The sequence below is a fragment of the Cavia porcellus genome, unplaced genomic scaffold, assembly GCF_034190915.1.
Source record: "Cavia porcellus strain 051 isolate PalLab524CR breed Dunkin Hartley unplaced genomic scaffold, mCavPor4.1 scaffold_30, whole genome shotgun sequence".
Classification (NCBI taxonomy): Eukaryota; Metazoa; Chordata; class Mammalia; order Rodentia; family Caviidae; genus Cavia; species Cavia porcellus.
Window position 1 is genome coordinate 45,604,478 of NW_026947513.1, and position 26,639 is coordinate 45,631,116.

Below are 26,639 nucleotides of genomic sequence, written 5' to 3' on the forward strand. Positions count from 1 at the left end.
CCCTTTGCACTGTTAAGAGCTAGATATACCCCATATGTTTCCAAAATTTCCCCCTTTAAAGCCATGTTTGGGAGGCCCCCGCCATTGGTTCCAAGATTGTCAGAAGACAAATTAGCTAAAATTACTAATCGAGATCTTAAGTCCCTACAGACACTCCAACCTGTGTTGGCCTGGATCCACCAGCTGTTTAGACAAAAACACCTGGACCTGCCTTCAGAGACGCCTCTCAAGGCCCCAGGGACTCCAGTCTTGGTTCGATGTCACCACCGTGACTCCCTTAAACCCCGCTGAGAAGGACCTTTCACCGTGGTGCTCAGTACCCTCACTGCCATCAAGGTAGCAAAAAAAACTGCGCGGATTCACTACACTCATGTAAAGCCACTGAAAACAGCAAACAACGAGGGACATACTCAGTGGACTACACAACAGACTGGTAACCCTTAAAGTTAAAAATTGACTAAAACATAGATTATGCTGGTTATAAACTGTTTTAGCTTGCTTGTTTTGATAACATTGATGCCGACCTTACACGGCGGCTTTGGTCCCCCTGTAAACAAAAAAAACCTATTGTTAAAGATCTTTGTATGAGAGCCCCCTTCAAGTAAAACCAAAATGTTCTCTTTCCGGAAATCAATTCTGCCCTATATCCTCCCTTTATTGGGACCCCTGGCCGGATTCATTATAGTCATGGCTATAGCCCCTTGCCTCATTAACCGAGTAACCCGGTTTGTGAGGGCCCAGATTTCTCAAGTAAAAGTTATGGTGCTACGTCAACAATATGATCCCTTACCCATACAGGACCTTTAAGATTAAAAGTCATCCACAAGAAAAAGGGGGGAATGAGAGAATCGACTCCCCGTTTGTAATGTAACCCCCCCCCCGAGCTATAGAACAGAGCTATAAGGAATGTTTCACTCCCTAAACCTTTCCCAGGAGATAATCAGAGCAGGGCAGAAAGGAATGTCTCTGCTAGTCATTAACCACTAGATGTTCTGTTCTCTGTAAAGATAGAGATAAGCAAAAGAATGTACTGCATAAACAGGACCAGGGGGCACCTGGCACTCTAAGGTCAACCCAAGACCCTCGGTCTCCATGGTTACTCAGCCCCAGACCCTCAAATCAGCGTTAGCCAAGTCCTGCGCCGTTCAAAATTAACCAATGCGATTTGCTTCTGTAAACTTGCTTGCCTCCTGCTTGTACCTTTAAAAACCCTGCACAGATTCCCCTCGGGGCCCCTCCGCATACGTTTGCCTGAGGGACCCCATGCGCATGGAAATAAACTTTTTTCCCTCACCAAGAGTTAAGTCCTTGGGGTCTCTTTCCCTGCGGCGTCGGCCCTAACAGGACCTGCTTGAAGTGGGAACGATGAATCCAGGCAGGCTTTTTGGCTACTTTGATAGTGGTTGGAGTGCTGAGGACTATAATGTAGGGACCTTTTCAATTGTGGCTCAAGAGATTTATGGTGATGCCACTTGATAGTGACCAGTGTCTCAGGTTCTACAGCAGGGCATTTATCCTCGCAGTGGGCAGCAGGTGGAGGATGTTGTTGTCGAAATAACTGGTGGGTGGAAGTCAGAACTGGCTGAAAAGTCTGGGATGGCTTAATAAGATCTTGATTAGCAAAATCACCTAATTTTTCCTCAGAAACCATAGGGATAAGAGGAGAAGGTCTCCCATGTAAAGCCTCAAAAGGGGAAATACCTGCAATGTAGGGGTACATCGCACATGCAAAAGCACAAAAGGAAAGAGACTCACCCAGTTCTCACCAGTTTTTAAGGCCATTAGTAATTATCATCTTTAAAGTCTGGTTTATCTTTTTTATTTGTCCTGAATTTTGAGGCCAGTAAGCACAATGGAGTTTTTAATTGGTCTGTAAAGCTTAGGTTAGTTTTTAAGTTATCTGGGCTATAAAAGCTGGGCCACTGTCAGACCCCATGGATAAAGGGAAGCCAAATTGGGGAAACTGCTATCAGGGCTGACTCAGACTTAGTAGCCAAAGCTTCGACTCATCCAGTGAGAAATATCTATCATTATTAATAAGTACTTATTTCTTTGAAGTCCAGCTTTTTTCATTTTTGTAAAGTCTATTTTTTAATGTTTTTTAGGCGAGTGGCGAGTGGTTTTTATTTGTTGCAGATGTTTTGGGTTCACCAATTGGCACTGAGGGCATCTGAGGCTCACAGACTTGGAAAGCTTTGATATTAGCCCCCAGATGTAAGTCTTTTTAAGTGCAAATAGGCTCTGAAAAAGTAGGTGGGATCAGCAGTAATGTCAGGGCTATCTCAATCTTCACTGATTTTGTGGCTGCCTTTTGGGCAGGGCGTCTGCCAAATTATTTTTTTGTATAACAAGGCCATCTCCTTCCCATTGGGCTCTATAGCAGATAATAGCCACTCTCCTTGGCATCTAGATGGCAGCCAACAAGTCTAAAATTTGGGGAGCATTTTTAAACTTTTGGCTCCAGAAGTCAATAATCACCATTCTTTGTTGTTGTTGTTTTTGTTTTGTTTGTTTGTTTGTTTGGTCTTTTTCATTTTTATTGGTACCGGGACCGGGGATCGAACTCACGACTGCCTGCTTGCAAGGCAGGTGCTTATGCTGCTGAGCTAAACCTCCAGCCCCAATAATCATCATTCTTGATAAATGGCCCCATGAACATGGGCAGTAACGAACGCATACTTTGACAACTTGAGGCCTCAGTGAGGGCAATGAGTTCAGCCCATTGAGCTGATGTTTTTGGCTCTAGGGTTGGTTCCCATAGAATCTGAGAGTCTGTGGTAATGGCAGCTCCCATGACCTGCTTACCTTGATAGATGTAACTGCTTTCATTGGAGAAATATAAAGGAACTCTGAACAGTGGCTCATCTGTCAAGTCTGGCCCCCAATACAGTCATGGAAGGGCAAGGAGGGGCATCATCAGCCAGCAGAGTAGCAGGGTTTGAAGCCACTGTTCCCTCTGATGGTAGTCAGATCTAGAAGTAATGTCTGATAATGCATGACTTGGGAGTTGGGCAGGCATCAGTCCGGCAGAGCCTTGATGAGAGTCTCCAGTGAATAGGAGGGGACAATTAAGAGTTTTTGTCCACAAGTCAATTTTTAAGCCTCTTTTACCAAGAGGGCCACTGAGGAAATTACCCGCAGACAAGGTGGCCATCCGGCTGTCACATAATCAAGTCTCTTGTAAAGATAGACAATAGGCCTCTGTCAGAGTCCCAAACTCAGGGTCAGTCTTATGGCTCCTAGAAATTGTTGCATTTACCTTTTAGTCACAGGGACTGGAATCTGTTAGATGGCTTGTTTCTGCTGGGAGGAGTCTAATTTTTTTTTTTTATGGAGAGTCTAACAACCAATGTAGTCTTTCTGCCCAGAAGAAACCACTTAAGTCTGGTCTTTAGGGTCCTCTAGGTTGTCAAATCTCTTTTCAATAACCTCTAATAACTGACTGAGGGACATTTTTTTAAATCTCTCAAACTTTTGCAAATTTTTTTGTCTAATATCTGGGGCCAACTGAGTTACAAAGGCAATATTAATGGCCCTTGCATTTTTAGGTGCAACCAGTGGATGAATGTGATAGGCCTTTTGCAATATTTTTAGAAAACTCCAAAGGAAATGTATTAGCCAATTGCCTCACCTCTGCTATCTTGGCCAAATTGGTGGAGTTTTTGGGGTTCCCTAAAAGTTATTAAGAACAACTGGCGATACCAGTGGGGAACCTCTTTATCTCTGGTTGTCCAATTGGGGTGGGACAAAAGGAAAACATGGTTCTGACATTCCAGATCAGAGGGCAGGCTTTATCTGGATGGCACACTGCTTTTTTGTCCTAGGGTGCCATGTGGCAGGTCATTCTTTTACTGAAATTATATACTTTTTAAAAAGGGCTTTTTCATAGGTAACAAAAGTAATTGTGCCACATAATCTCCCAGATGTCCACAGCATATGCAAGAATTTGTGTTTTATCTCTATAATCACCAGTCACATTAGGCACAATAGTTTTTTTTTTTTAATTTAGATCAGTTTTTTCCAGGATAAGACTAATTGGTTTTTTTCCCCCTCTGGTTTTTTGTTGTTGTTGTTGTTGTTGTTGTTGTTGTTTGTTTGTTTAGCAATCAAAATCTCAACTCTGTCTTTACAATCTACAGCATTTTTGGAAATTTCTTTTTCTTAAATTCACAGTATTGTAAATTATCCTGTTGGGCTCTTTGTTCTTCACAGCCATGCCACAGAAAGCATTTTCTTTTTTACATTTTTACTTTAAGACAAAACCACTTTTTTTTTTACTTATTACCAGTCAATTACCCTTCTTTTAGACAACATTAAAACCTTTAACAAAATCCTTGAAATGACCTTTTTAGTAGTCTAAAACATATTTAATCATTTTATGCCTTTTTACCACATTAAAATGCTATATTCAAAGATGTCCTCCAGCCAGCGACAGCAGCCACGGGACCTAGTCCCTAGTACTCACCAGGACTCAATGCAGATCTTCCTCTTGGGTCCACTGCACACTGTGCCACGTGTCTTCACTGTGTTCCCAGCACAGCATGGATGGGTCAGAAAACTGTGCAGTGTCCAGCTTCAGAACCCCAGAGCCTCTCACAGTCTCCTCCAGCATGGCCAGGTGGCTTTGGCTGCTTTGTGGGGCCCCACATTTTAATTTCCATCAGTCACCAAGAGCCAATACAGCCTTTTCCCTTGGACCTACTGCTCACTGTGCCACATCTGGGATTCGCAGACTCCAGGTTATCAGCAGCCACAGCATGACCTTAGATCCTCCAGGCGCACTTAGTGCAGCACAAAATGGGGCTCAGTGAGCACATCGGGCCTCAGCTCTTCACCCATGCTTTTCCTTCCTCTTCCTAGTTTTATTTTTCCCTTTGGTTGTCGCCTTGGTTAATAAGAATCGCTATCCATTAGTCTGGCCCTCTCCATGTTGTCATATTCTAGCATCTGATCTGATTTCTCCACAGAGACTCTGCACCCAGCCCCCTAGCAAGCCGCCATTTTCTCTGAGATCAAAATATGGTTCTTAAAGAGTACTGTGCATTATTCAAACAGAATGCACTTTCTGTAGCACATGGAACTTTCTACAAAACAGACCATGATTGAATAAATACAAAAGAACCAAAATTACCCCATGTGTACTAGCAGCTCACAACACAATGAATCATTGATAAACATCAATCAGAAAACAGAAAATGTTGAAACCATATGGACATTAAATAACATACCCTGAATACTCATAGGTCAGAGAATCAATCAAGGAAGAAATGAAATAATTTCTGGAATAGAATGATAATGACAAGATTCCAGAACTTGTGAAGCACAATGAAAGCAGTTGTAAGAGGAAAGTTTATTGCTGTAATTGCTCACATTAGATACATAGAAAGCACAAATATATAACCTAGTGTTGCAGCACAAGGTCCTAGACAAGACAAACTGTCGTAGTTGACTATGTCAATTGGAGACATTTAAAAGGTTAACCAAATGGGTTTAACAATTCTACACCCTAGGGTACAGAAGACCCATCATAGGATAGCTCATCTCCTGGAGATATAAAAGGGAAGGAGCAAAGATGAATGCATTCCATTCTTTGGAGACGCTCCAGTCTTCACCTTTGGTTTGGATATCATCTCTGGCTTCCAGTGTAGACTCTTCAGCTTTCCAACATAGACTCTTCAGCTTTCCATCGTAAAGTCTTTGACCTTCTGTCATAGACCCATCAGCCTGCTGGTGTAGAATTGCACAAGGCACTAGGGTGGACCCCAGACCTTGCATTGAATCCTTTGGCTTCCAGTGTGCAGACACCCTCTGCACGCTTCCCCATCCAACTCTGTGGCTTACCATCATAAGCCAATCTTGTCTTGTCTTATATATTTGTATATCTTGTGATATATCTTTCTTCTAGTAAAACCCTAACTAATATGCAAACCTAGTAAAAGGAAATGAATCATAAAAGTCAGAATGAAAATAATGAAAGTGAGACTAAAAAATACAAAGGATCAATGAATCAAAGAGCTGGTTCTTTGATAAAATAAATAGAGCAGACAAACCTTTTGCCAAACACCCAAAAAAGGAGTAAAACAACCAATATAAATGTAATTAGAAATTAAAAAAGACAAAACCACAACAGACACCACCAAAATGTATAAGATTGTTAGTAACTACTAGGAAAAACTGTATTCCAACAAAGCAGAAGGTCCCTGAAGAAAATAAAAGTAGAAATTTAATCCAACCTGCTATTCCTCTGCTGGGCATCTTCCTGAAATAGTTAAAGATATTGTGTTACAGCAAGATAGGCTATAACATGTTTATAGTCGCACAACTCATAAAAGCTAAGTCTTGGAAGTAATCAATATATGAATAGATAAAGAAGATGTGGCATGTATACAGTAAGGAAGTACTAGTCAGTCATAATGAAAGATATATTTAGGCTGGTCTGAGTGCAGTGGTGTTTACAACTAATTGATCACAACCAGTTACAGATTTCTTTGTTCCTTCTCCACTCCCACTGCTTCACTTGACTAGCCTAAAAATAAATAAATAAATAAATTTTAAAAAAAGAAAGATATATTTGAATCGGTTGTCAGAAAGTGGCTCCACCTTGCAACCGTAATGCTGAGTGAAATAAATCAGAGACAGAAGGTTAAATGTTGCATGCTTTCTCTTATATGAGAAACCCAAAATACAAAAATTTAAAGAACAAAATAGTAAACTATAGGAAGCATGGAGATAGGTGTTTTGCAAATGGGAAGGGATACAAGGCTGGGGAAGAGAGGAAGAACAGGGGAATCAAGGATTAAAATGTGACACAGGCATGAACCAGTTCCCCACGCAAAATGTATTCATTATACATTGCAAATATGTACCAATAAAAGTTTTAAATCACTTTAAAGAAAAAATTGTCAACACGTATGTAGTTTTATCTTATTTAGTACAATTTCACTTAATTTAATGTTGCTTTTCTGGCATCCACGAAACTACTTCTTAAAAAAATAAGTGGCGGGGCTGGAGATTTAGCTCAGCGGCATAAGCACCTGCCTTGCAAGCAGGCAGTCATGAGTTCGATCCCCGGTACCGATAAAAAGACAAAAAAAAAATAGATGTAAAAAAAAAATAAGTGGCTCTGCCACAGATGTCCACACACATGCCCTACTTTCCTCTAGGGCGATACAAACTGGCCACATCCTCGTGACCTTTATATACTTAGAAAGGCAAATAACTACAAAATCAGTCCAAGTCATATTTACCGATCTATCACATACAAGATAGTGCACTGGGAACTACAGAGAATAGAAACGTTAATTCACGCACTGACTCTTCCTTGAAATCTGCTATCTCAAAACAATAACACAAAAAATAATAACACCCACCAAAGTAGTCTAATAAGTTAAGTCATGAATTTCAACACAGTTTCAGGGAAGAAAACAGCTGCCTACAAATTAGGGTAGCAGAGACGGACAGCATCAGGACCCAGAAGAACAGAGTGGACCCCAGGCTATGTCCCCACAGTAAGGATGTGCAGGAGCTGCATTCCTCACTTTCGTGCCATGGAACCTAGGATAAAGCCTGGCCCAGTACAACGTAAGTTCCTGTTTAATAGTTATTGGAATTATAGTGCTGGCTGTCATTTCAACTTACTGATTTGCCTTCTTTATTCAGTCAAGTTATCACTATCACTAATAGGAATCGTGAACTTTGCATCCTTATGACACTGTGATTTGATTATTAAGTGCTGAAAGAAGATAGAAAAGATGTCGGGCCTGAATCTGCCTCACCCTTCATTGCTCTCAGACTAGGATTTATGAAATGTGTCAGGTTTGGGTAATCCTAGGTCTTTCTCTATTCATGTGGAATAGCAGAAATTAAAAGTATATTCCTTGACTTGAGAAATTCTAAGACGTTCAGGCATCATACAAATCACCAGAAAGCTGCACTGAAATTCCTCTAAACAAATGTTCTTTTTTCTTTTGTACTATGGTATCTTCATATGTGTATATGAAATATTTTAAGCATATTTTTTCCTCTGTCCCACCCTCTCCAACGTCTTCTTCCTAGACCAGAGTTTCTTAACCTAGGGTTTCAAAACTGTACTCTCAGGAGACCCCTGAAACCTCTTCAGTTGCTGGATGCATTATATCCATAGGCGCATGTGTGCTTTCCTAAGAATGATGTATAAATTGAATCAGGTTTCAAAAGTTTCTGAATGTGGGGCCGGGGATTTAACGCAAAGGCATAAGCACCTGCCTTGCAGGCACGGGGTCATGAGTTTGATCCCTGGTACCAAAAAAAAAAAAAGGTTTCTGAATCCAAGTAAATTTAAAACCAAAACCTGTGAGAAGGATTAAGAAGTGTCTAGACACACAGAGCTGTCACTTGTGTTTCATGAAATACTTTCAATAAATATTCATGTGCAAGGTCATTTCAGAAAAGTTATTTTAGTGTTTTTGCTGATTTATCTCATTTGAAAACAATTTAGGATTTTTCTCTTTAATAATATGTATTTCTTGACACCCAACACCATAATTACATTGTTGTTGTAAATTACCTGCTTTCACACTTAAATTTTCTTGTCTAAGAAATTACTCAGCCTTCTTGATTTTGCTTGTTTATTTTGGTTTAATTCCACTGCTCTGCTTTCTGGGTAGGGCATGTCTCATTGCAGCTTGGGGTGCTGCAGTGGGTAAAATACTCACTGTGAGGTCCCTGAATCACCTGAGACCCAGACAGCGGCAAACAATGATTCACTGAATGAGGGCAGCACTAAAATCACACTTTACACAGACAACAAACAGGCCTCCTTACCTAAACCTGAAACAACAGTAGTATAGAATTCAGTTCTGCCTCCACCAAAATAAAAATGTAAAAAACCCTCACCCTATACATTCTCTCAAAATAAAACACAGGGCAAGTAGATTCCCAAGTGCCCTGGGCTCTCTTTCATACAATGAGGCTACTTGAATTCTTAGTTCCTCCTACCAAATGGAAGCTCTAACAGGACACAGATTTTTATTGCAAGAGATTAAAACAATACAATCGAACCCAGTGTGAATGTTAAGTGATATACTAGAAAATGAATTGAGTGGATTTTTTAAAAGAATAAACTTGTCTACGAAACCTCATGAGGAGTTCACCAGGCATGCAGGTCTGTACACTTCCCAAACAAACCTTGAGAAAGAAGGCTTTCTTCAGGTGCAGCACAAAAGAGACAGAGGGGCTCTCAAGGTCAGGAGCCACCATCGCACCGAGGCCAGGTGTGCAGGGCTTGGAGAGTGAGGAGCCCCAGGCAACTGCACACTTACACTTTCCTCTCTGCCCTTTCCCCAACCTCCTGTCCCTGTGCAAAGGAGCCTCGACCTGCCTAGAGCCGGGACCTGCACCTCCTGTCTCAGGAGAGGAGACACCACAGCTCACACCCTTGGCATGAGATGTCTGGAGAAGCAGGTAAACATTCTGAAATTTAAAGTTATTTTCTCCTACAGATTGCAAAAATGTAAGTAAATTTTCTCCTACAGGTGACAAGAATGTAAATTTCCACATCTTCTCTGAGCAACCTCCACCATGTAATTCTCTGATCCTCAGTCATATTGATTCTCCAAATCCACAACAGTCACATCGTTTCTCTGAAATACTCAACTCAGTTTGATCTCACCCCTATTATATATCTCAGTTTGATCTCACCCCTATTATATATTCTGTTTTTTCATCAGCCTGCAGTGATCATCTTGTGCTTTTGTAACACTATAAACATAGAAGACCCTAAAGATATTTAAAACAAGGCCTCCAGAACTGTCCAGGTAGTTACTAGATTCTAGTACGACAGAGACTGCCAGAAAATAATGAAAGCCACACATAGAATAACAGCTGATAAAGTGTCAGAATGCATAATAGGAACAAAAAAAGGGCTGCACACAGTTGAAGGAGGCGTCCCCAACCTCACTTCACGCTGCTCCCCACTTCCCAGTTTTGTTTCAGTGCCTAGCAACCAAGCATCGCCCGTGTAGTCTGCGGCACTGCCAGCTACTCCTGACAGCTCCCTTCCCGTCTTCAACGCCTGTCTGAGGGCGACCTCCGCTGTGAAGTCGGCCCGCCCTTGTGCCTCCAGCCTAACTGACCGCATCCTTCGCACCTACGCATCCTTCACACCTGCGCGTCCTTCACACCTGCGCATCCTTCGCACCTGCGCGTCCTTCGCACCTGCGCGTCCTTTGCACCTGCGCGTCCTTCACACCTGCGCGTCCTCCTGCTGGCGCTCTCAGCCTTCCTGGCTCCCTGAACCTAATTCGATTATGTGCTGAACCGAGTCACTGGAGAAAAGCTTTGTTTCCCCTCTCGGTCACTGTCTATTAAGCACCCTGTGCTGTGCCGGCAAACAGCAGAGAAAGCAGAAAGAGGCGCCAAGGCTCCCATGATCACCGTGCAAATTCAGGTGTCCCTCGTTTACCGACGGCCACTTTAACGACCTTCGGATTTATGTTTACCATTCACTTCTTTTATATTTTTCTGTACATTTTGTTGATAGTACCTACTTCTTTTTTGTACAGAACACCTTGTTTAGACAGTTCTGTGATTTTTGCTGATTATACTGCACAGTGCAGTACTTATCTTTATACTGTTACACATTCCAGTACTGCATGTAAGAGTTGTGCAAATAAAAGTTAAGTCATCAAGCTGGAGTTTCCTTTCATCATTTGTTCGTTCTGAATATTATAATGTACAAACCAATTACAATTCATCATTTAGCAACCAGTTTATTCAGGGATCTAGTCTCAGAATGGAACTCAGTCATTAATCTTACAGGTCTGGCCCAGATTTATCATTTATTTGATTTCAGAAATTATTGAAGGGACCCACCTGCCTCTGCCTTGAAACTTACAGATGGCACTTGCCTGTTCTTAGTGTGAAAGAAACCTCAGTGGGTCTTTTTCTTGTGTTTTCCTTAAGTTCCAGAGTCTTTTCCCTCAACTGAAATGAGGAACGACAGGCCTGCACGTTCAGCACTAAGGCAAGAGGGTGCCCCTGAGTTCAGGGCCAGATCCTGCCTCAAACACATCAAAAAGAAATAACAGACTATTCAAACCTCTGAAAAGCAATCTAGCCATATTTATTGAAATATAAAATCCAGATGTCCTTTAAAATAGTACTTCCAGGAATATCACCTACAGATACATTTACATATGCAAATAAGTTTTATGAGCATGTTCATTGTAACACTTTTATCAATACAAAGTAAAATGGAGATGGCTTTATTTTTCATCAAAAGAAAATTGTGATATGATATAATTTAACCATTAAATAAATAAAATTAATCCGTGTGTACTGAAAAAATTGTTCATTAAGTAAACTTAGATAAGTTACAGAGTAATACACATAATAAACTTCACTTTTTAAGTATATACAGAGCACTATATATATTGGTATTTCATTATGTCTTCATTTTACGTGATAAAGCAGGTAACTTTGAACATAGTTTAGTAAAGATGAAAATGGAGTTTAATTTTTTAATTATGCAAGGCATGTTTCTGTGAATACCCTCTAGTCAAATGTTAGACACTGAGTAACATAACGTCTGTACCTAATAACCCACCTAATGAAGTGTTGGGAAATGAAAGAAACCAAATGATCTCACAGACAGCTAAATCCTGATTGGTTCTCAAGTTGCCAATATTCTGGAGCTGAGTTTAAATTCTGTCTACAAATTCAAATCACCAAAAGATAAAAATATTTTACCAGAGTAAACTGAAGAAGTCACTTGGATATTGAATATCATTTCATCTGTGTATTTTACCTGGTGAACACAAGGTAACTCTACAATTAGCAATGTTTAGTGTGGAATGTTTTATCTTTTTCATGTATCATGTATCTCAAAAGGGAAAAAATGAAGTGCAAGATATTTTGATATTTTGTTATTAGATGGGAATAGAGCATAAGGAGATGGCACTGAATGTCTGCTAGGTGTGGAGACAAAATTATGTTTATCAAATGAAAATCAGAACAATGAACAGGAACTTAGTTTATGCAAATAAATGTATTAAATTATAAAGACTTGGAAAATGAATCCATTTGCCAATGTGGAGACTTACAGGAGCTTAGTGATTATTTGCAGCCGATCTGAAGTGGGGATACTGTTTTGTTGTTATAGGTGGCCATCTGAAACATGAAGACTGTGATTCTGCTGCTTGGTCTCCTCGGATGGGCTCAGTCCTTGCCAGTAAGTGCAGTCTGTTTGCTTCTGAATCCCAGCCTTGCAGCAAAGCTGGCCGCAGGCTTCTCTCTTCCTGTAGCCATCAGAACTCATTTATTTTATGATGCATTTTTTCAGTTTCATGTTTTTATCTTCAAGGGAAAAGATAACACACTAATAAGGTGTTGGTCTGTATTTAAGTAGCTTGCATTTTAAAATATCTTTACAGTTGTAGAAGAATTTCTACAACTTCAGGGGTTAGGAATGAGGGAAAAAGGAATACCTTGGGCCATATCTACTTAAAATGGATAATTATTTCACTTTCCAAAAATTTCTTGGCAACTAATTTTTTGTTCATCATTAAAGAGTAAATTAATGTTCTTATTTTTTCCTAATCAAGTAATATCTAGATTATATAAACTCTAAAATGTCTATCAAACTGTGTGACACTAAAACCATATTATAAAGTGTCTCAGGATGTTTCTTCACAAAAGGTGTTCACATCTAACAGACTCTGAAGGAAAAGAGAATCAATATTTCACACTCGATATCTGCTTGATGAACACACACATGGGGATTTGGATCTCTAAATGAACTTCTCTTTGTTCAAGATACTTGAGTGTGGACCTTAAGCAAAGAAAAATAATACTCTTAGCTTTACAGCTATCCATATAATCAACAAATACTGATTGAAACCTCTTTGTGTGCCAGACACTATACTGTTTGCTGAAAACACAATGGCAGGAGGCAGGGGCTGGCCCTTTAGAAAGCCTTTGTATATCCACCCAGTAATTGTGGTTAAAAAAATTAATTATAAATACTGTGATTAGAGCCATGATGGAAATAAACAGGGTAAGCTTATGGGAGAATGGAAGATAACATGAATAACCAATGCCCCTTACTTCATTCCACATCCATGTACATTTCCTCCCAGAGAGAAGCAGCCCATGTAGATTTAATCTTTGAAACAAGGTAAAGTAGGAAATTATTTTTTGTAAAATAGATATTTCACTGCACAGAATAACTTTACCAAAAGGTTCTTCAAAATAAAATATAGCATGCTTAAATTTCCATAGAATTGTTGAAAACTCCAGATAAATAAAATGCAGCAGAATCACAGTGAAGGGGACTGAGGCGCCCAGGGCAGAGGGTTACACCCTGCTGGAGGAGCAGTAGCCGGGGTGGGTGGGCCACAGGCAGACGGCTCTGGATGTCTGCCAGGTGGGGAAATCAAATGAAGATCAGGACACAAGAGCAGCTTTCTCTTATGTTATACAGATGAACTATACTGAATTCTAAAGGCAAGAAAATGAAACTGTTTGCAAATGTGGAGACTTGCAGCAATCTAGTGATTCTTTTCAGGGGATCTAGAGTCGAGGTAGGTGTCAGATGGTAAATACTGAGGAGAAAGAAGGAATTCGAATGGATCAAAGTCAAAGGAAGTAGGTGGACTGAAACAAACCAAGATTTCACTCTTTCGAAAAACATTTTGGTGCCTACTGTGTGTTAGACACTGGTTTATCTGCTTGAGTAATATCTATCATTTGTGCTCTTGTGACATTTATATTCTGACAAGGAAACAAATGATGAGTGGTAAACATCCTGAACTGGGAGAATAAGTGCGTGTTGGAGGCAGGAAGCACTAAGGAAAAGATTGCAGGTCAGAGGCAGGCTGATGTATGGCAGAGGAGCGAGGTCAAAGTAAGTTACGATAAGAAACAAGAAAGCAATGCAAGACCCAGGATACAAGCAGAGTAAAGCAACACCTGGCAGAAGAGGGTTCCGGGCAGAGAAAACGGATGTCCATGGGATGCTGAGGCAGGAATGGGCTGTGCCAACCCCAGAGGGAGAAAAGAGACTGCTAATCTGAGCAGGGTGACCACAGGAGATGAGGCAGGAAAAGATCCGAGATCACTGGGATCCACAGTATGAGGCTTTACAACCATGTGAGGGCTGTACCTCGGACTCTGAGTGAAATTAGCAGTCGTTCAGTGGGCTGAGCAGAGGAAGTGACAGGATTACTGCTTTCAAAGGTTCACTCCGGCTGCTGTGTTAATTCAGATGCTTTCCCAGGCTTAGTGCCAGGGACTGGTAATGCCACCATGCTTTTTACAACTAAAAGTGAAAAGTCCAAAGGGAAAACAAGAGTTGATTGCTCTGGGGCTGGTACACATGGAAGGCCACCTCTCCCTGCTTGCAGAGACATATCCAGGAACAAAGAGTGGCTACTGTCAGCCAGAAGGGCTACAAAGAGATTCCAGGGATCCTGGTGCTGGACCTGCCACTCACTACATTGCCTAGATAGGTAGCTGGTCCCTCACATCTACAAAGAAAAGCCACACAACTAGACCAGAGGGTAGCAAGGACATTTTCAAATGTCCTACAAATCAGTGATTCCTAATACCTCACACATACCCTGGCCAGGAAAGAGATTTAAACTTGCGTTACAGGGTCAACATGACAGGCACAAGGCAGAAATGAGAAACTAAAGAAATAAAATAGGCTTCATGATAATTCAACTCAAGCACTGGAAAAAAGCAAATACACACAGAGCTAAGATACAGAGTGTACATTTCCTATCCAGACAAAGGAGAAAAGCAGTTACAGGAAAAGAACAGAAGCCAAGGAAAACCAATAGAAAACCCACGTGCTCTGGGTCTCCTATTCCCTCCCCCATTCCTTTCAATTTTTCCATTCTACAGTTCCATCTCCTGCATGCACAAAGTGTTCCAAGAATTAAAACTGTTCAAAATATAGAGAGTTTAAAGATAGGCATTTTTGCAACAGCACAACCTGTTACCTTCTCCACATAAATAGATATAAAATCTGAATTGCATTCCTGCCTTTGGAATATTTGTATTCACAGAAGCAACTTAACTCTGCTTTGGAAGTTTCTCCAACAAAACCAGCTCCAGACCAGGTGACACCACTCAGCCAACAGCAGCCTACTCAGGTAAGTGTCCTATGATAGAAAGATTTCCCAACCAGCAAAGGGACACACTGAGACAGATGGGCTTGAAATCAAGATTCACACAGTGTCTCATTAATGAACAAGATAGAAGGTTTTACCTTTGAGAGGAAAAAAAAGGACCCAAAACACTTTTTAAAAAATAAAGAAAGCAAAACGCTATCATTATTTTGCCTTTTGTTTGAATAATTGTTTGTCTCAGCAATTAAATCTAATGAACTTTGAAAAGCAATAGCAATATCTGTTTTGAAAATCTTGCCATCAACGCCCTTGAAAGACTGCTATTCTTGTGAAAGTGCAGAGGCGATGGAAATTAAAACTGCAGATTTCCTTGCGCTTTTCTTAAGTTTCACTGTCAAGCTGACATGTTGCTGCAGAATCTATTTCTTTAAAGGATATTTAAATACTTTTTGAAACTGAAATATACTTGGTGAATATAGTCCCTGCTTCCTCTGCCATAAAGTATTATAATCCCAAATATTGAGTACAGTTATCCAACTGTTGTAATCCCTTTGCCAGTTTTCCTCAAAATTGAAAAAGTTATATTTGAAATCCCATTGAGACGTTATTGGAATCTCAGCAATTCCAATCTATCACCTCGAATGCAACCCACAGCGAGAGTAAAGACACCAAGACATATTCCAAGTTAAGGGCAGCCAAGGGATCCTAAATCCAGTCCCAGTGAGGATATGTGGACAAAGGCCCTGATTCTAGGCCTCTCCCAGAACTTATTATCTTATGAAGAAGGAGGTGGTTTGAGGATGAGTGACAGTGAGGATGGTGGGAATTGTGTGAGTAACTTGAGCTGGCTGGCCAGGTAGCGAGAAAAGCATCTCTGTAAAATGCAGAGACAAGGATATGCAGAAGGATCAATTTGCATAATTCAATTAAGGTAGCAACTGAATTGTTTTAGGAGGCTGTTGCTTTGGTTTCTGATATGTAAACTTTTGTGCCCTGGGGAGTCATAGCCTCTTTACCTTGAGCTGATGGCTCTAACATCCTGCTGTGCTTATATATTTTAGAGAGAACACAAAGCAAGCAAACAGGAGACTATCTGATGGCTTTAGAGATTACATATCAATACCTTCTGCTAGGCTTATGTGCAATGCTTAGGGCCCATTGAAGACAAAAGGAAATACTATACTCAGCTCTGTACATATCAGTATGAGAAAATCAGTCTGGATATAATCAAAGTTGCAGCAATTGTTCTGCATTCAAGGGGAGTCACTGTAGCTGTCTCCCACAATAAAGGACACTGTGATACCTCATCTAGACTTTGTTAAATAATACAAACTGTTAATACTATACTGGAGCTTAAAGTTGCCTTTTTAGTGGGTGGACACTGCAGAATGTTCAAGTTAGACCCTGCGGTTCAAACAATTTTAAGATTCTTCTTAAGGAAAATACAAATTAGATATGCAGAATTAGATATCAAAGTGAATACTGATAGACTTTTTGGCATGGCTAAAAAGATAGAAATATGAAATAAAAGTGGCCTTTATTTTAAGAATGCAAAGAGTCAACCCCATGACCACTGAGGTCTGGCTTTTCTCTCTGCTGGACACATGGTGTGGGGGCATACATATAGCTTAGGTTTGGGATGGTGCCTAAGGGGCATCACTGATGCACAAGTAGCCCACTAGAATTCATTTCGCTCCACAGGTAAATTGCCTAGGGGTGGGGAAGGTGACCTCAAGATAGAGCCCCCTGGTTCCGCCTCCCAGCCTCCCACCACTCCAGCGTCCCATTTAGGGCAAAATCCTCCATCTAGACTTTGTCAAATAATACAAACTGCTAATACTACATTGGAGCTTAAAGTTGCCTTTTTAGTGGGTGGACATTGTAGAATGTTCAAGTCAGACCCTGCACTTCAAACAATTTTAAGATTCTTCTTAAGGAAAATACAATTTAGGTATGTAGAATTAGATATCAAAGTAAATATTAATTAATGATAAAATAGGAAGAGTAAGCCATCTAACAGCATAAACTTCACATACTGCCAAGGCACTTTCCAGGACCCTAGGAAAGAGTACAAGGCTCGAGAGGCCCTGGGGATAAATCTAACTCAGACAGGGGTACAAATGCCATGTGGATACCTATTGGCAGAGTGGTGGAAATAGAAAATCTCTTGTCTAATACATCAATTTCAACCCTCTGCAGGTCTTCCCTTCCTTAAGTCTAATATCACTAACACAACTGCTCACCCTGGCGTCAGACCTGCAATTGGTAAGTGCTCTTTAGGTCATGCATCATTCATCTTCTAGATTATTCATTGTAAAATATTATGCTTAATGTAGAGCACAGAAGAGAAGCAAAAACGTAGGGAAATGGCTATCCACCTGTGCATGCACACACACGTGTTCACTGCAGATGAACAAAAGGAACCAGAGAAAAGTCAAAGAGAGCTGGATTCTAGACACTACATCATGAAAAGATCTCCTTGATAAGAATACCTGTTCTAAAGGAACTGATCTAATTCTTCTCCCCTCTTCTCCCTATTCGTCCACCACACCTTCATTGGTGCCCACTACGCCATCCACATGGAACCCCCACATGAGCAGATTCACCCTGATAAGAAGAGCAAGCTGGACACAGCAGAAAGATCTTCAGCCTTGTTACCAGGAGCTTTTAAGTTTAATCTGTGTGCAGTGGAAAAACAACTACCTGTTCTAATTAAAATGGACTTTTTCCTGTGTTCACATTCAAGCACAGCATTACTTCATATTCTGACTAAATAACTTATTCTTTACTCCATAATTTTTATGGGGTATCTCTTGTAATCCAAAAGCGAGCTCCTTACACCCCCAACCTCGAGTCCAAAAATGGGGCAAGACATGTTTTTGTAGTAGCAGAATAAACAAGTCTGAATTTTGTCATTTAATTATGTACCCAGTAAAATACTACATACTCACATAACCAATCCTCCCTCTAAATGTAATTTTTTTTTTACATTTAGCATATACATTTTAATTTTCTAACTTTCTCACTGCAAGAAACACAATGAAAATCTCCCTCATTTCCCCACAGCTTACTCCAGCCTCAGGGACAAAACCTGGGGCCCAGACACTTCAGTTATCCCTGGGAGCATTGCAAGGACAAAATCAGCTGCAACCACAGGTAAGCAGGACAACTAGCCCTCAGTTTAACATTAGAGAGCTCTAGGGTAGGCCAGTGCATGGTTGAAAGAATTCTTAAGCATCTTGAAAATTATACCCAGGTCATTTGAAGATCTATAAGTGGACCCTCGACTTATGGACTCAATTTGGTCCTGCAAACTGTGGCAACCCAAGTTGTCAGCTGAAGGCTCAGGGTCCTCAACACAACCCTTTGAAGTCTCTCTCCTGTACACAGGAAGATCTCAGTGTCCTTAGAGAGACAGTGGCTCAGGATTTCTCATCAAGATGTACAGGATTTCTGTCCTGTACATCTCATTGTACAGGACAGAATATTGCCATGCTCCTTCCAGAGCTTTTTAAGGGTTAAATCTGCATCTGAGACCATCTGGGCACAAGCTGCATGCATTTAGGTCATAACTCAAGATGTTGATCATAAGTTAAAACTAAAATTAGGGTCTTAACTAAATCGTTCATATGTCAGGCCAGTTGTAACTTGAGGGTCCACTGAATGCTGTGTGTAACCTAGAATGGTACTTGGTGGTTTGGTAATGGCCAAAGCCACACCCAGAATGCTGAGCACGCTGCCTATAGTATCTGCTCTAGAATACATTTATAATTAGTAACAGGAAAACCGAAGAGCTGGGAAAGATTGAAAAGCAAAGACTCTAAGGAGAGAAACTGGGAGGAACTGTGATTGTTTTCTAATGTTGTTTTCTACTGAAGACTTTCTGGTTGACCAAGATCATCCCAAAGAAAAATTAAGAGATGGGTAGGTTTGGTTTTTTGGTTGCTTGGTTGGTTGGTTTTGGTTTTCTTTCAGCAAATCTAATTTTCACCTTCTTGGTGTTCTTTCTTCATGTACCCTCAAAAATTTCCAAGGGGCTCTCACTTATTATGGTCTAACTTTCCACTACTGCTTGCTTTCACAGAAAGCCTTGGAAAATACTATCATACTAAGATAAAAGGAACATACTTAAGATATCATTTTGGGGAAGCATTTGCATTTTAGTATCAGACAACTCCAAATTCTTAGCTTCTTGAATCTTCTCTTAACAACTTAACAAGTCTTGGAGAAAATGCACTTATCCTGTTACGGTTATACTAAATTGTTTTGGATAATTTATTCTCTCCAACATGTCAGGACTGTTATTGCCACACAATTATTTAAAGTTTTGTAGAATTATTTATTGTTTATTTTGTTAGTATATTTGAAAGAATTTTTAAAATACATGCAAGCAAAAAGAATTTTTAAAAATCACCTAGAAACAAACTATAAACATTCCCAGACTCTTGTATTATTTAGAGTACACTTTCAAAAGAAACTATGTTCTTACTAGACTAGATGTTCTGTGATCTGATATTTTTTCCACTAAATACATTTTGAATAGTTGTCTTACCTTAAAATTCCTTTACTGCATTATTTTAGTGAGTGCTTAAATTCTTTTTTTGTGAAAATGCAGGCATTTTTTCCCCAAACTTTCTGCTTCTATAAACAATGCCCCAGTAAACACCTTGTAACTGAGTCTTTGACCATGTCAGTGAATATTTCTCTTGGACCAGTTCTTATAAACGATGTCTTAAACGAAACACACACAAAATATCTTATAAAGTAAACCTTGGTCATAAAGTCCACCCCGAAAAAGGTTTGAGAAGATATGAATAAAATGAGACTCCTTCACACATGTTCCTGGCGTGACTCACACTCAACTGCCCTGCTTCAGTCCCAATTGCCGCCCTGCTCTGAACTTAAAGACAGACTTAGTATGCCTTCTTATCCCCTAGCAAATACTCACTCACTGCAGTCAAAGGCATGCGAGGTCACTGTAGAATTTATAATAGTTCTGATGTACGGGGCCACCCAGTGTAGAAGAATGTGAATCAGACTCAGCCTCAGTGAGGATTCTTCAATATCTCTGGACTGTGCCTTCACTGAGGACACCCCACCTATGCAGCTCCAGTCTGCAAGATCACATCTCCCTAGACAGAGGCCAACTCTTTCCACCCAAACCTGGGCACCATGGGCAGCCCCCAACTACCAAAGGAAAGTCAGCCTGGTTCAGAGTGAATTCTAGAGCCATACACTTCCTGGTTAAATCTAGGCTCTTCATGTAGTTTTAGGATAGAAGAGAATTCCAGAACATTCCAACATCTCACTTAAATCTTTTCCAGCTACAAATTCATAACATTTAGTTACCAGTGACTGCAGAATTATTTCTTACCTAATTCTAAGAGCTCTGCCAATTCTAAGAACTCCTATGAGTCTTCACCATGCCTTATTTTAACAACAAAACATCAGGCAGCTATTATGAGAATAAACAAACATGGTTCAAGAAACTTCTGTTTTTAAATATCAACTGCGTGTTTTAACATGTCTTCTGAGACAACATATAAAAGAAATCTATGCATTTTATCATCATTGTTCCTTGAAATAATTTCTATATGAAATCTGCTAGACACTAAAATTACTTTTTGTTTATGTGTGATAGCTTTCCATTACTATAACAAATACTGAGGACTTTCGGCTTCACAAGAGATTCTGGATGATGGTTATAGAGATTTAGTCTGTAGTCAGTGGTCTCCATTACATTTGAGGCCATAGTAAAGTAGCACATCGTGGCAGAAAGCATGTGGCCAGGGTGCAAGAGAAAAACAGTAGAGACAGGAGTCCCAACGTCCCCTTCCAGAGTCCCTTTCCCAGTGACTAGGAGACTTCCCAAGATGGCCCATTTCTTAAAACTTCACCACCTCAAAATAGCACCACAAGCTGACAGCTCAGCCTGTGTCACACATGGCTTTGGAGGACAAAAGCCCAAGCGCTGTGCTAGCTTTTGTCTAATGCACTGGCATGGGCAAGGTCTTAAACACCTACAGGACTACCTCTGAGATGAGTCCTATCCAGCTTCGTGAATTTTTGTTTGTGATTATAGACAATACATAAGTAACAAATACTGGCTAAGCAAATATTGTATCTTTTTTTAAAAACCCTCAATATTTATACTATCTGCCAGAATTTACCTTTGAATATATTTTTAGTGAACTCTTTTCTTTCGCTTTCAGTTATTACCAATTTTTGTAGCACAACTTGGAGCCCCGGTAAGTTATTTTAATGATTTTTACTTTAAATCATGTTGATGTGAAATATTTAATCTTGTCCCAATTTGCCAGTTAGTTGCCAAGTTTTTTGTTTATTTTGCACTGTATGGCCACTGATCATAACAGGAGTTAACACTTAATGAGCACTTACTATATGCCAAGCACTGCATGTAAGTACTTTACATCAGTTATTTTATGAAATATTGAAGACAATCTCTTGAAGACATGATTTTATGTCCCATTTGAAAATTAGTAAATAAAAACACTTACAGGTATTAGTGAGAGTTTCATCTTTAGTAAATGCATCAGATGAAGCAACCATGGTCAATCCTCTAAGCCAAACTGTTAAGGGATAATCTAATCCATGAGATTAATCATATGAGTCATGACTTGGGGTTATATTTTAATCTCAAATTTACACTTACCTATATGCATTTTCCAAAAAATCTGACTACTTTCTCTCCTCTCTTATTTGCTTTTGTGACAGTAATTCTCAATAGCACTGATAAAATCATCAAGGATCAGGATTAATATCAGCATAGATGATAACTTTTACTTCTAAAAACAGAATCAAATATAAAATTCCTAATAACTCTTAATTCCACATCTGGGAACATGTCCCAAAAAAATAATATGGAATACAGCACAGTTTTATGCACAATACTGTCATCAAAGGAATATTTTAATAGAGAAAAATATTGAGTATAACTCAAATTTAAGACTAGGAGAAAAATGGTTAGGTAAACTGCAAAATAAGAGTAAATACTATGTGGTCATTCAAAATTATATTTACTAAAATTTGTCAGTAATATGACTACTATGGAATGCTAGAAGAAAAAGCCAGACAAAATTGTATTAATGATGTAATTTCTGTTACATACAAAAGAAATATATGAAAAAATACAGCACATCAAACTAAATGGTGGAATTATGTCTCTTTCTCTCTTTCTCTCTGTCTCTCCTCAGTGTCCAAGTTTCCTCCACTATGCATCTATTACTTAAGATGGAAAAGTATACAACTGTTTAAATGATGGCGACCTCACATTACCTAAATATATATTAACATTCCTGTATCATATGGTACTATCTTTGTAATAAAGATCATAAGACAGTTTAACATATTGTTGAAATTTTTTTAATGTTTCTTTATAATACTTCATACTTTAAATAATTTAATACTTATTTTGTTATGCTTTATAATGTATATTGCTTTTTTTTTCTGTCTTTTTAAGACAGGGTCTCACTATGTAGTTAGGTTGGCCTTGAGCTCACTTTGTAGCCCAGGCTGGTCTCAAACTCACAACAATCCTCCTGCCTCAGCCTCCCAAGTGCTAGGGTTACAGGCGTGAGCCACCATGCCCAGCCTGTATATTGCTTTTGATATATTAAAATTTGTCTAATATTTTGTGTTTATAATTTTGCTTCTAGGCTGCCATCCTGAGCTCTGAAGAACTGGTAAAAAAAATTCAGTCACTATCACAGTAACTTGTTTTTACTTCTACCACAATGCCTTCTGTCCTCACATACTCTTCTGACTACAAACCCTGAATCTTACAACTTATAGTCTGTTCAGTTTTAGTTTTTTACAAAGGCAGTCATTCACTTTTCTTATTTCAAAAGTGTGGGTATCATCATCCTCAGTTTTGAAAACTTGTGTATCATCTGGTCTAATCCTAGTTCTGGTTTCATAAATCTACTTCAGGATTCTCAAACCTAAAATAGTGTTTTTTCAAATGTTGGAGACCACTGTGAAGCGGCTCTGAGCAGGATTTCAAATTAACTAATTGGCTTTCTATGTTTATGTGTGAGTCTGGCCTAGGCCTAGGCCCCTTGCCTGATGATAGGAGCTGATTCATGGTAAGTGAATCTCTATCAATCTCTAGTCCTGGCTGAGGCCTGTAGTGGCCTGTGAGCCAGAGATACCTCAAAGGGCAAGATAAGGTCACAGCTGAAGATACCTTGGCTCCAACACTAATTAAGTAAATAGAGACTGCAGCTGAAGGAATTTCACTCCTGCAGTCTCAATTCTACCATAAATGTCATCCTGGGGGTAAGATGGGTCTCCTTTAAATTGGCATATTTTACTACTTGGAGAAGTCTCCTAAGTCACTTAAAGTGACTCCCAAGGTCCTGCTCATTTCCTGAGCTTTCCTCAGTTTCCCCACCCTTTGTTTTGGACCTAATAAAAATGGGTAGTCCAGAGAAGTCTTTATCTTAGCCCTCAGAGTTTTGAACTCAGCTAAAAGGGTTTGACCCTCCTGGAGCCCTAAAATCATAGCACTTGTCCATTTTATTTAAGCCTTTGTCATTCACTCATTTGAGAGATTGGGTATCTAGGTCAGGACCCAATAACCAAAATTCATTCTTGGCCCACTAATTCAGGATGACTTTGAGAAGTAGTTTAAAATGCAGGTCTGTGGGTCCAGACCCAAACCCGTGCAAAAAGAATCCCTCCCACAATGGAAAACTCCAAAAATTCATTCAGCTATTTAAAAAACCACACAGAGTAACTGAATGCACAAGAGAAATATTTCTGAGTGAATATCCCAAGGCTTAGAAGCACTCAGTGGTAGCACACTTGCACAGCATGTGCCAGGCCCTGGGTTTATTCCCTACCCTGAAAACAAAAATTAAAAAGATTCAAGCAGTGAAGATTATGGCTGGTTAATCCACTTGAACTAATTTTTCATTTAACTTTTAGTCTCCTGACTTGCTTAATCCTTTTTTCAAAAGAAAGGCTATGTTTTAGATCAACAGCCCATCATCACTGTATGCATTTTTTGCCTTAAGAGTCCTGTAGATAGCGTAGTTGCCTCTCCCCACAGCTGGCTCAATCCTGCTTTCCCTTTCTGAGGGAGATACTTTTGCCCAATGTATCTTCTCTGAGGAATGTTGGATCTTTATGTTTCCTCTGACTCTACCCTCTCCATCTTCATGTTTCTATGCCAGCTTTCTGCCCCCTAAAGATAAAAGTTCAACCAATCAAGCATGTCCCTTTTGACTTATTTTCTGTTCCTTTCTCTTCTCTAGCCATTGGCCCCCCAGATCTTCACTGGCCTCCTCCTGAATCCTTTGTTCCCAGAAGGCACCCTGCCCACCAGTCAGGCAGGGGCTAGCCCGAATATCCAGGAAGAAGCCATTCCAGCAGGACAAACAGGAGTGAACACTAACATGCAGGTCACCACAGAGGGCCAGCTCTCAACTCCTGGTGTCACGGATGATGACTTTGAAGTGACCACCACTTTGGGCATCCAAAAGGTCACACACACTCCTGAGAAGACCACCACAGGGTCACCAAATTGTGAGTTCCTCTAGCTTAGAAAGTAGCTCTCATGTGCAAGTCACTCACAGAATGGGACAGAACAGTTTTTTGTCTTGCTTTGACAGGTGCAGATCTTAATCAACAAAGGAGCCTCTCTGCTCACTCATGGTTTATTTGAGTAAAGTGAAAGAAAGCTTTTCCTGGGCCACAAACCCTATGCTATTAAACCTGAAAGAACACACTTAACTGCTGACATAACATGGGTCAAAGCTGGAAATGTTTGGAAGCAGGCTGTGCTGCTCTCCATCCTGTCTTCTCCGAGTACACACACTACATGCACTCACACACATGCACACACGCACACACTTCATACACAGGCCCATACTTTGTTACAGATTGTTACAGAAAACAGACCAAACATGAGAAGCAGCAGCACCAAAAACCAGCGGGCTTCACTGGGATTTCTCTACCCAGTCAGCTCTGCCCAGTAGGGGACCAGAGCTTTTATGGGGAAGGGAGGAGGTAGGTACAAAGGCAGATTTAGTGCATTATGATTGGAAGGTTGGGGTGACACCTTTCAGTTGCTAAGGGAGTGTAGACATTTCAGGTTATATTGTAAAGCCATCGGTTATACAAAGCACGGATTACACAGAGGAGGAAACGGCCTGTTTATATGTTAAGTTATATTGCAAGAGCATCAGTTAGACAAGCTTCACACAAAGGAAGGAATGTATCAGACTTGTCCAGACACAAACATGTCGGCCTGGTCTTGGCAAGCATCCTTGGCTGACTTTATTTAAAATTCTTAATTCCCCTTCAAGATCAGTTTATCATGATCTGTTTTTCAGCTTATTAGAATGAGCCTCAGAACTTCCTGACATAATATTGCAAGCAGCCACTGGTAGGCTGGAGTTCACTCAACAGAAGAGACTTGCAAAGTGTTGCAAAAAATAAGCTTTTCATAAAAAAAAAATAAGCTTTTCTATCTGTGCTATAATTATAGCAAATACAGTTAACATTTGGGGATACCTAGAACCAAGTATGCTTAGGTTTAAAAAAAAAAAAAAAAAAGAACTGACTCGATACTGAAATGCCTAATTTGGGAAAAGAAAGTTAATTTCATGTGGAATATTTTAATTCAAAATGTTTTATCTGCATTTAAAAGGTATTTTGTTTTCTTCCAGGAATTCACTAAGATGCATCAAAGTTTTTCAACTAAACAGCCTCAAATTTGGTGGCACGTGTGAATCACTTTTACTAACTACACTACAGAATAGATTGAGACACGCTAGAGGGTCTCAGAAGAAACTCAGTGTACCTTAAAACTTGCTTTGAAATTCAGAAAACATGTTAAATGTAGAAAATACTAACTTCTGAAAAAGAATAGTTGAACGGGTAAATTTGTCTTTGAAATATTACATTACACCGCTGGAAGATTCGTGTATTAAAATATATGTTGAAAACTGACTCTTTTCTTCTTTGGTAATGAAGCAACCTGGATGTCTTCAGAAATGCATGACCTCAGGACATCAATATGACACAAGCTCTAAGACATCTAGGTCCAGGACTTTCTCTCAAAGTAGGGAGCACATTAGTCAAAGGAGAGAGAGGACACTCAGCAATGTGAGAACAAATTCTGATCTGCTCCCAATTGCCTCAGACTCACTCTCCCATAAGACAAACAAATTTAATTTTCAGTAAGCTGCTGTGACCCACACAGCTCTTAAGGTTCCTGGGGTGAAAGATTGTGAGAGGATGAAAAAATAAAGAGGAGACCAAACTAGGGTCACGTGGAACCCTCCTACTGATGGGAAGAAAGGAACAGCCTCCTCACTGTAGGGGTATTTATTTATACATTTAGCAATTTAATGTCACATGATACCACATTGACTAGTAATCTACAACCTAAGAGTCTGATTGCTGGGGTCTCAAGTCACCATTTCCTGCAGCTTGCCCCTATGGTCTCTGTTCTTAGACCTGGCTGGCTAGCTCCTGTAGGTATAGTCAATTTCTAACTTC

The 26,639-nt window shown here is 39.9% G+C and overlaps 1 protein-coding gene and 1 long non-coding RNA gene across 2 annotated transcripts in view; one reads left to right on the forward strand and one right to left on the reverse strand.

The window, feature by feature from the left end:
- Positions 1–11,898: 11,898 nt before the first annotated feature.
- LOC134474042 (uncharacterized) overlaps positions 11,899–26,639 on the reverse strand; it is a 41,996-nt gene continuing 27,255 nt past the window's right edge. The window contains exon 2 of the long non-coding RNA XR_010044612.1: positions 11,899–12,333. This is a non-coding gene — a long non-coding RNA (uncharacterized LOC134474042). The remainder of the gene's footprint in view (positions 12,334–26,639) is intronic.
- On the forward strand, positions 12,155–26,087 carry Amtn (amelotin). The gene is made up of 8 exons (XM_003467538.5): positions 12,155–12,208; positions 15,048–15,134; positions 17,310–17,375; positions 18,177–18,266; positions 21,323–21,358; positions 22,787–22,813; positions 24,389–24,659; positions 25,805–26,087. Coding segments are annotated over exons 1-8 (633 nt in total). The 3' UTR covers positions 25,807–26,087.

Excerpts from the sequence above, each read along its gene's own strand:
- Amtn (XM_003467538.5), top strand. The coding sequence starts at position 12,155 with ATGAAGACTGTGATTCTGCTGCTTGGTCTCCTCGGATGGGCTCAGTCC. Across the intron at positions 12,209-15,047 it reads GATGGGCTCAGTCCTTGCCA|AAGCAACTTAACTCTGCTTT; the intron begins GTAAGTGCAGTC and ends TTGTATTCACAG. Across the intron at positions 18,267-21,322 it reads AAAATCAGCTGCAACCACAG|TTATTACCAATTTTTGTAGC; the intron begins GTAAGCAGGACA and ends TTTCGCTTTCAG.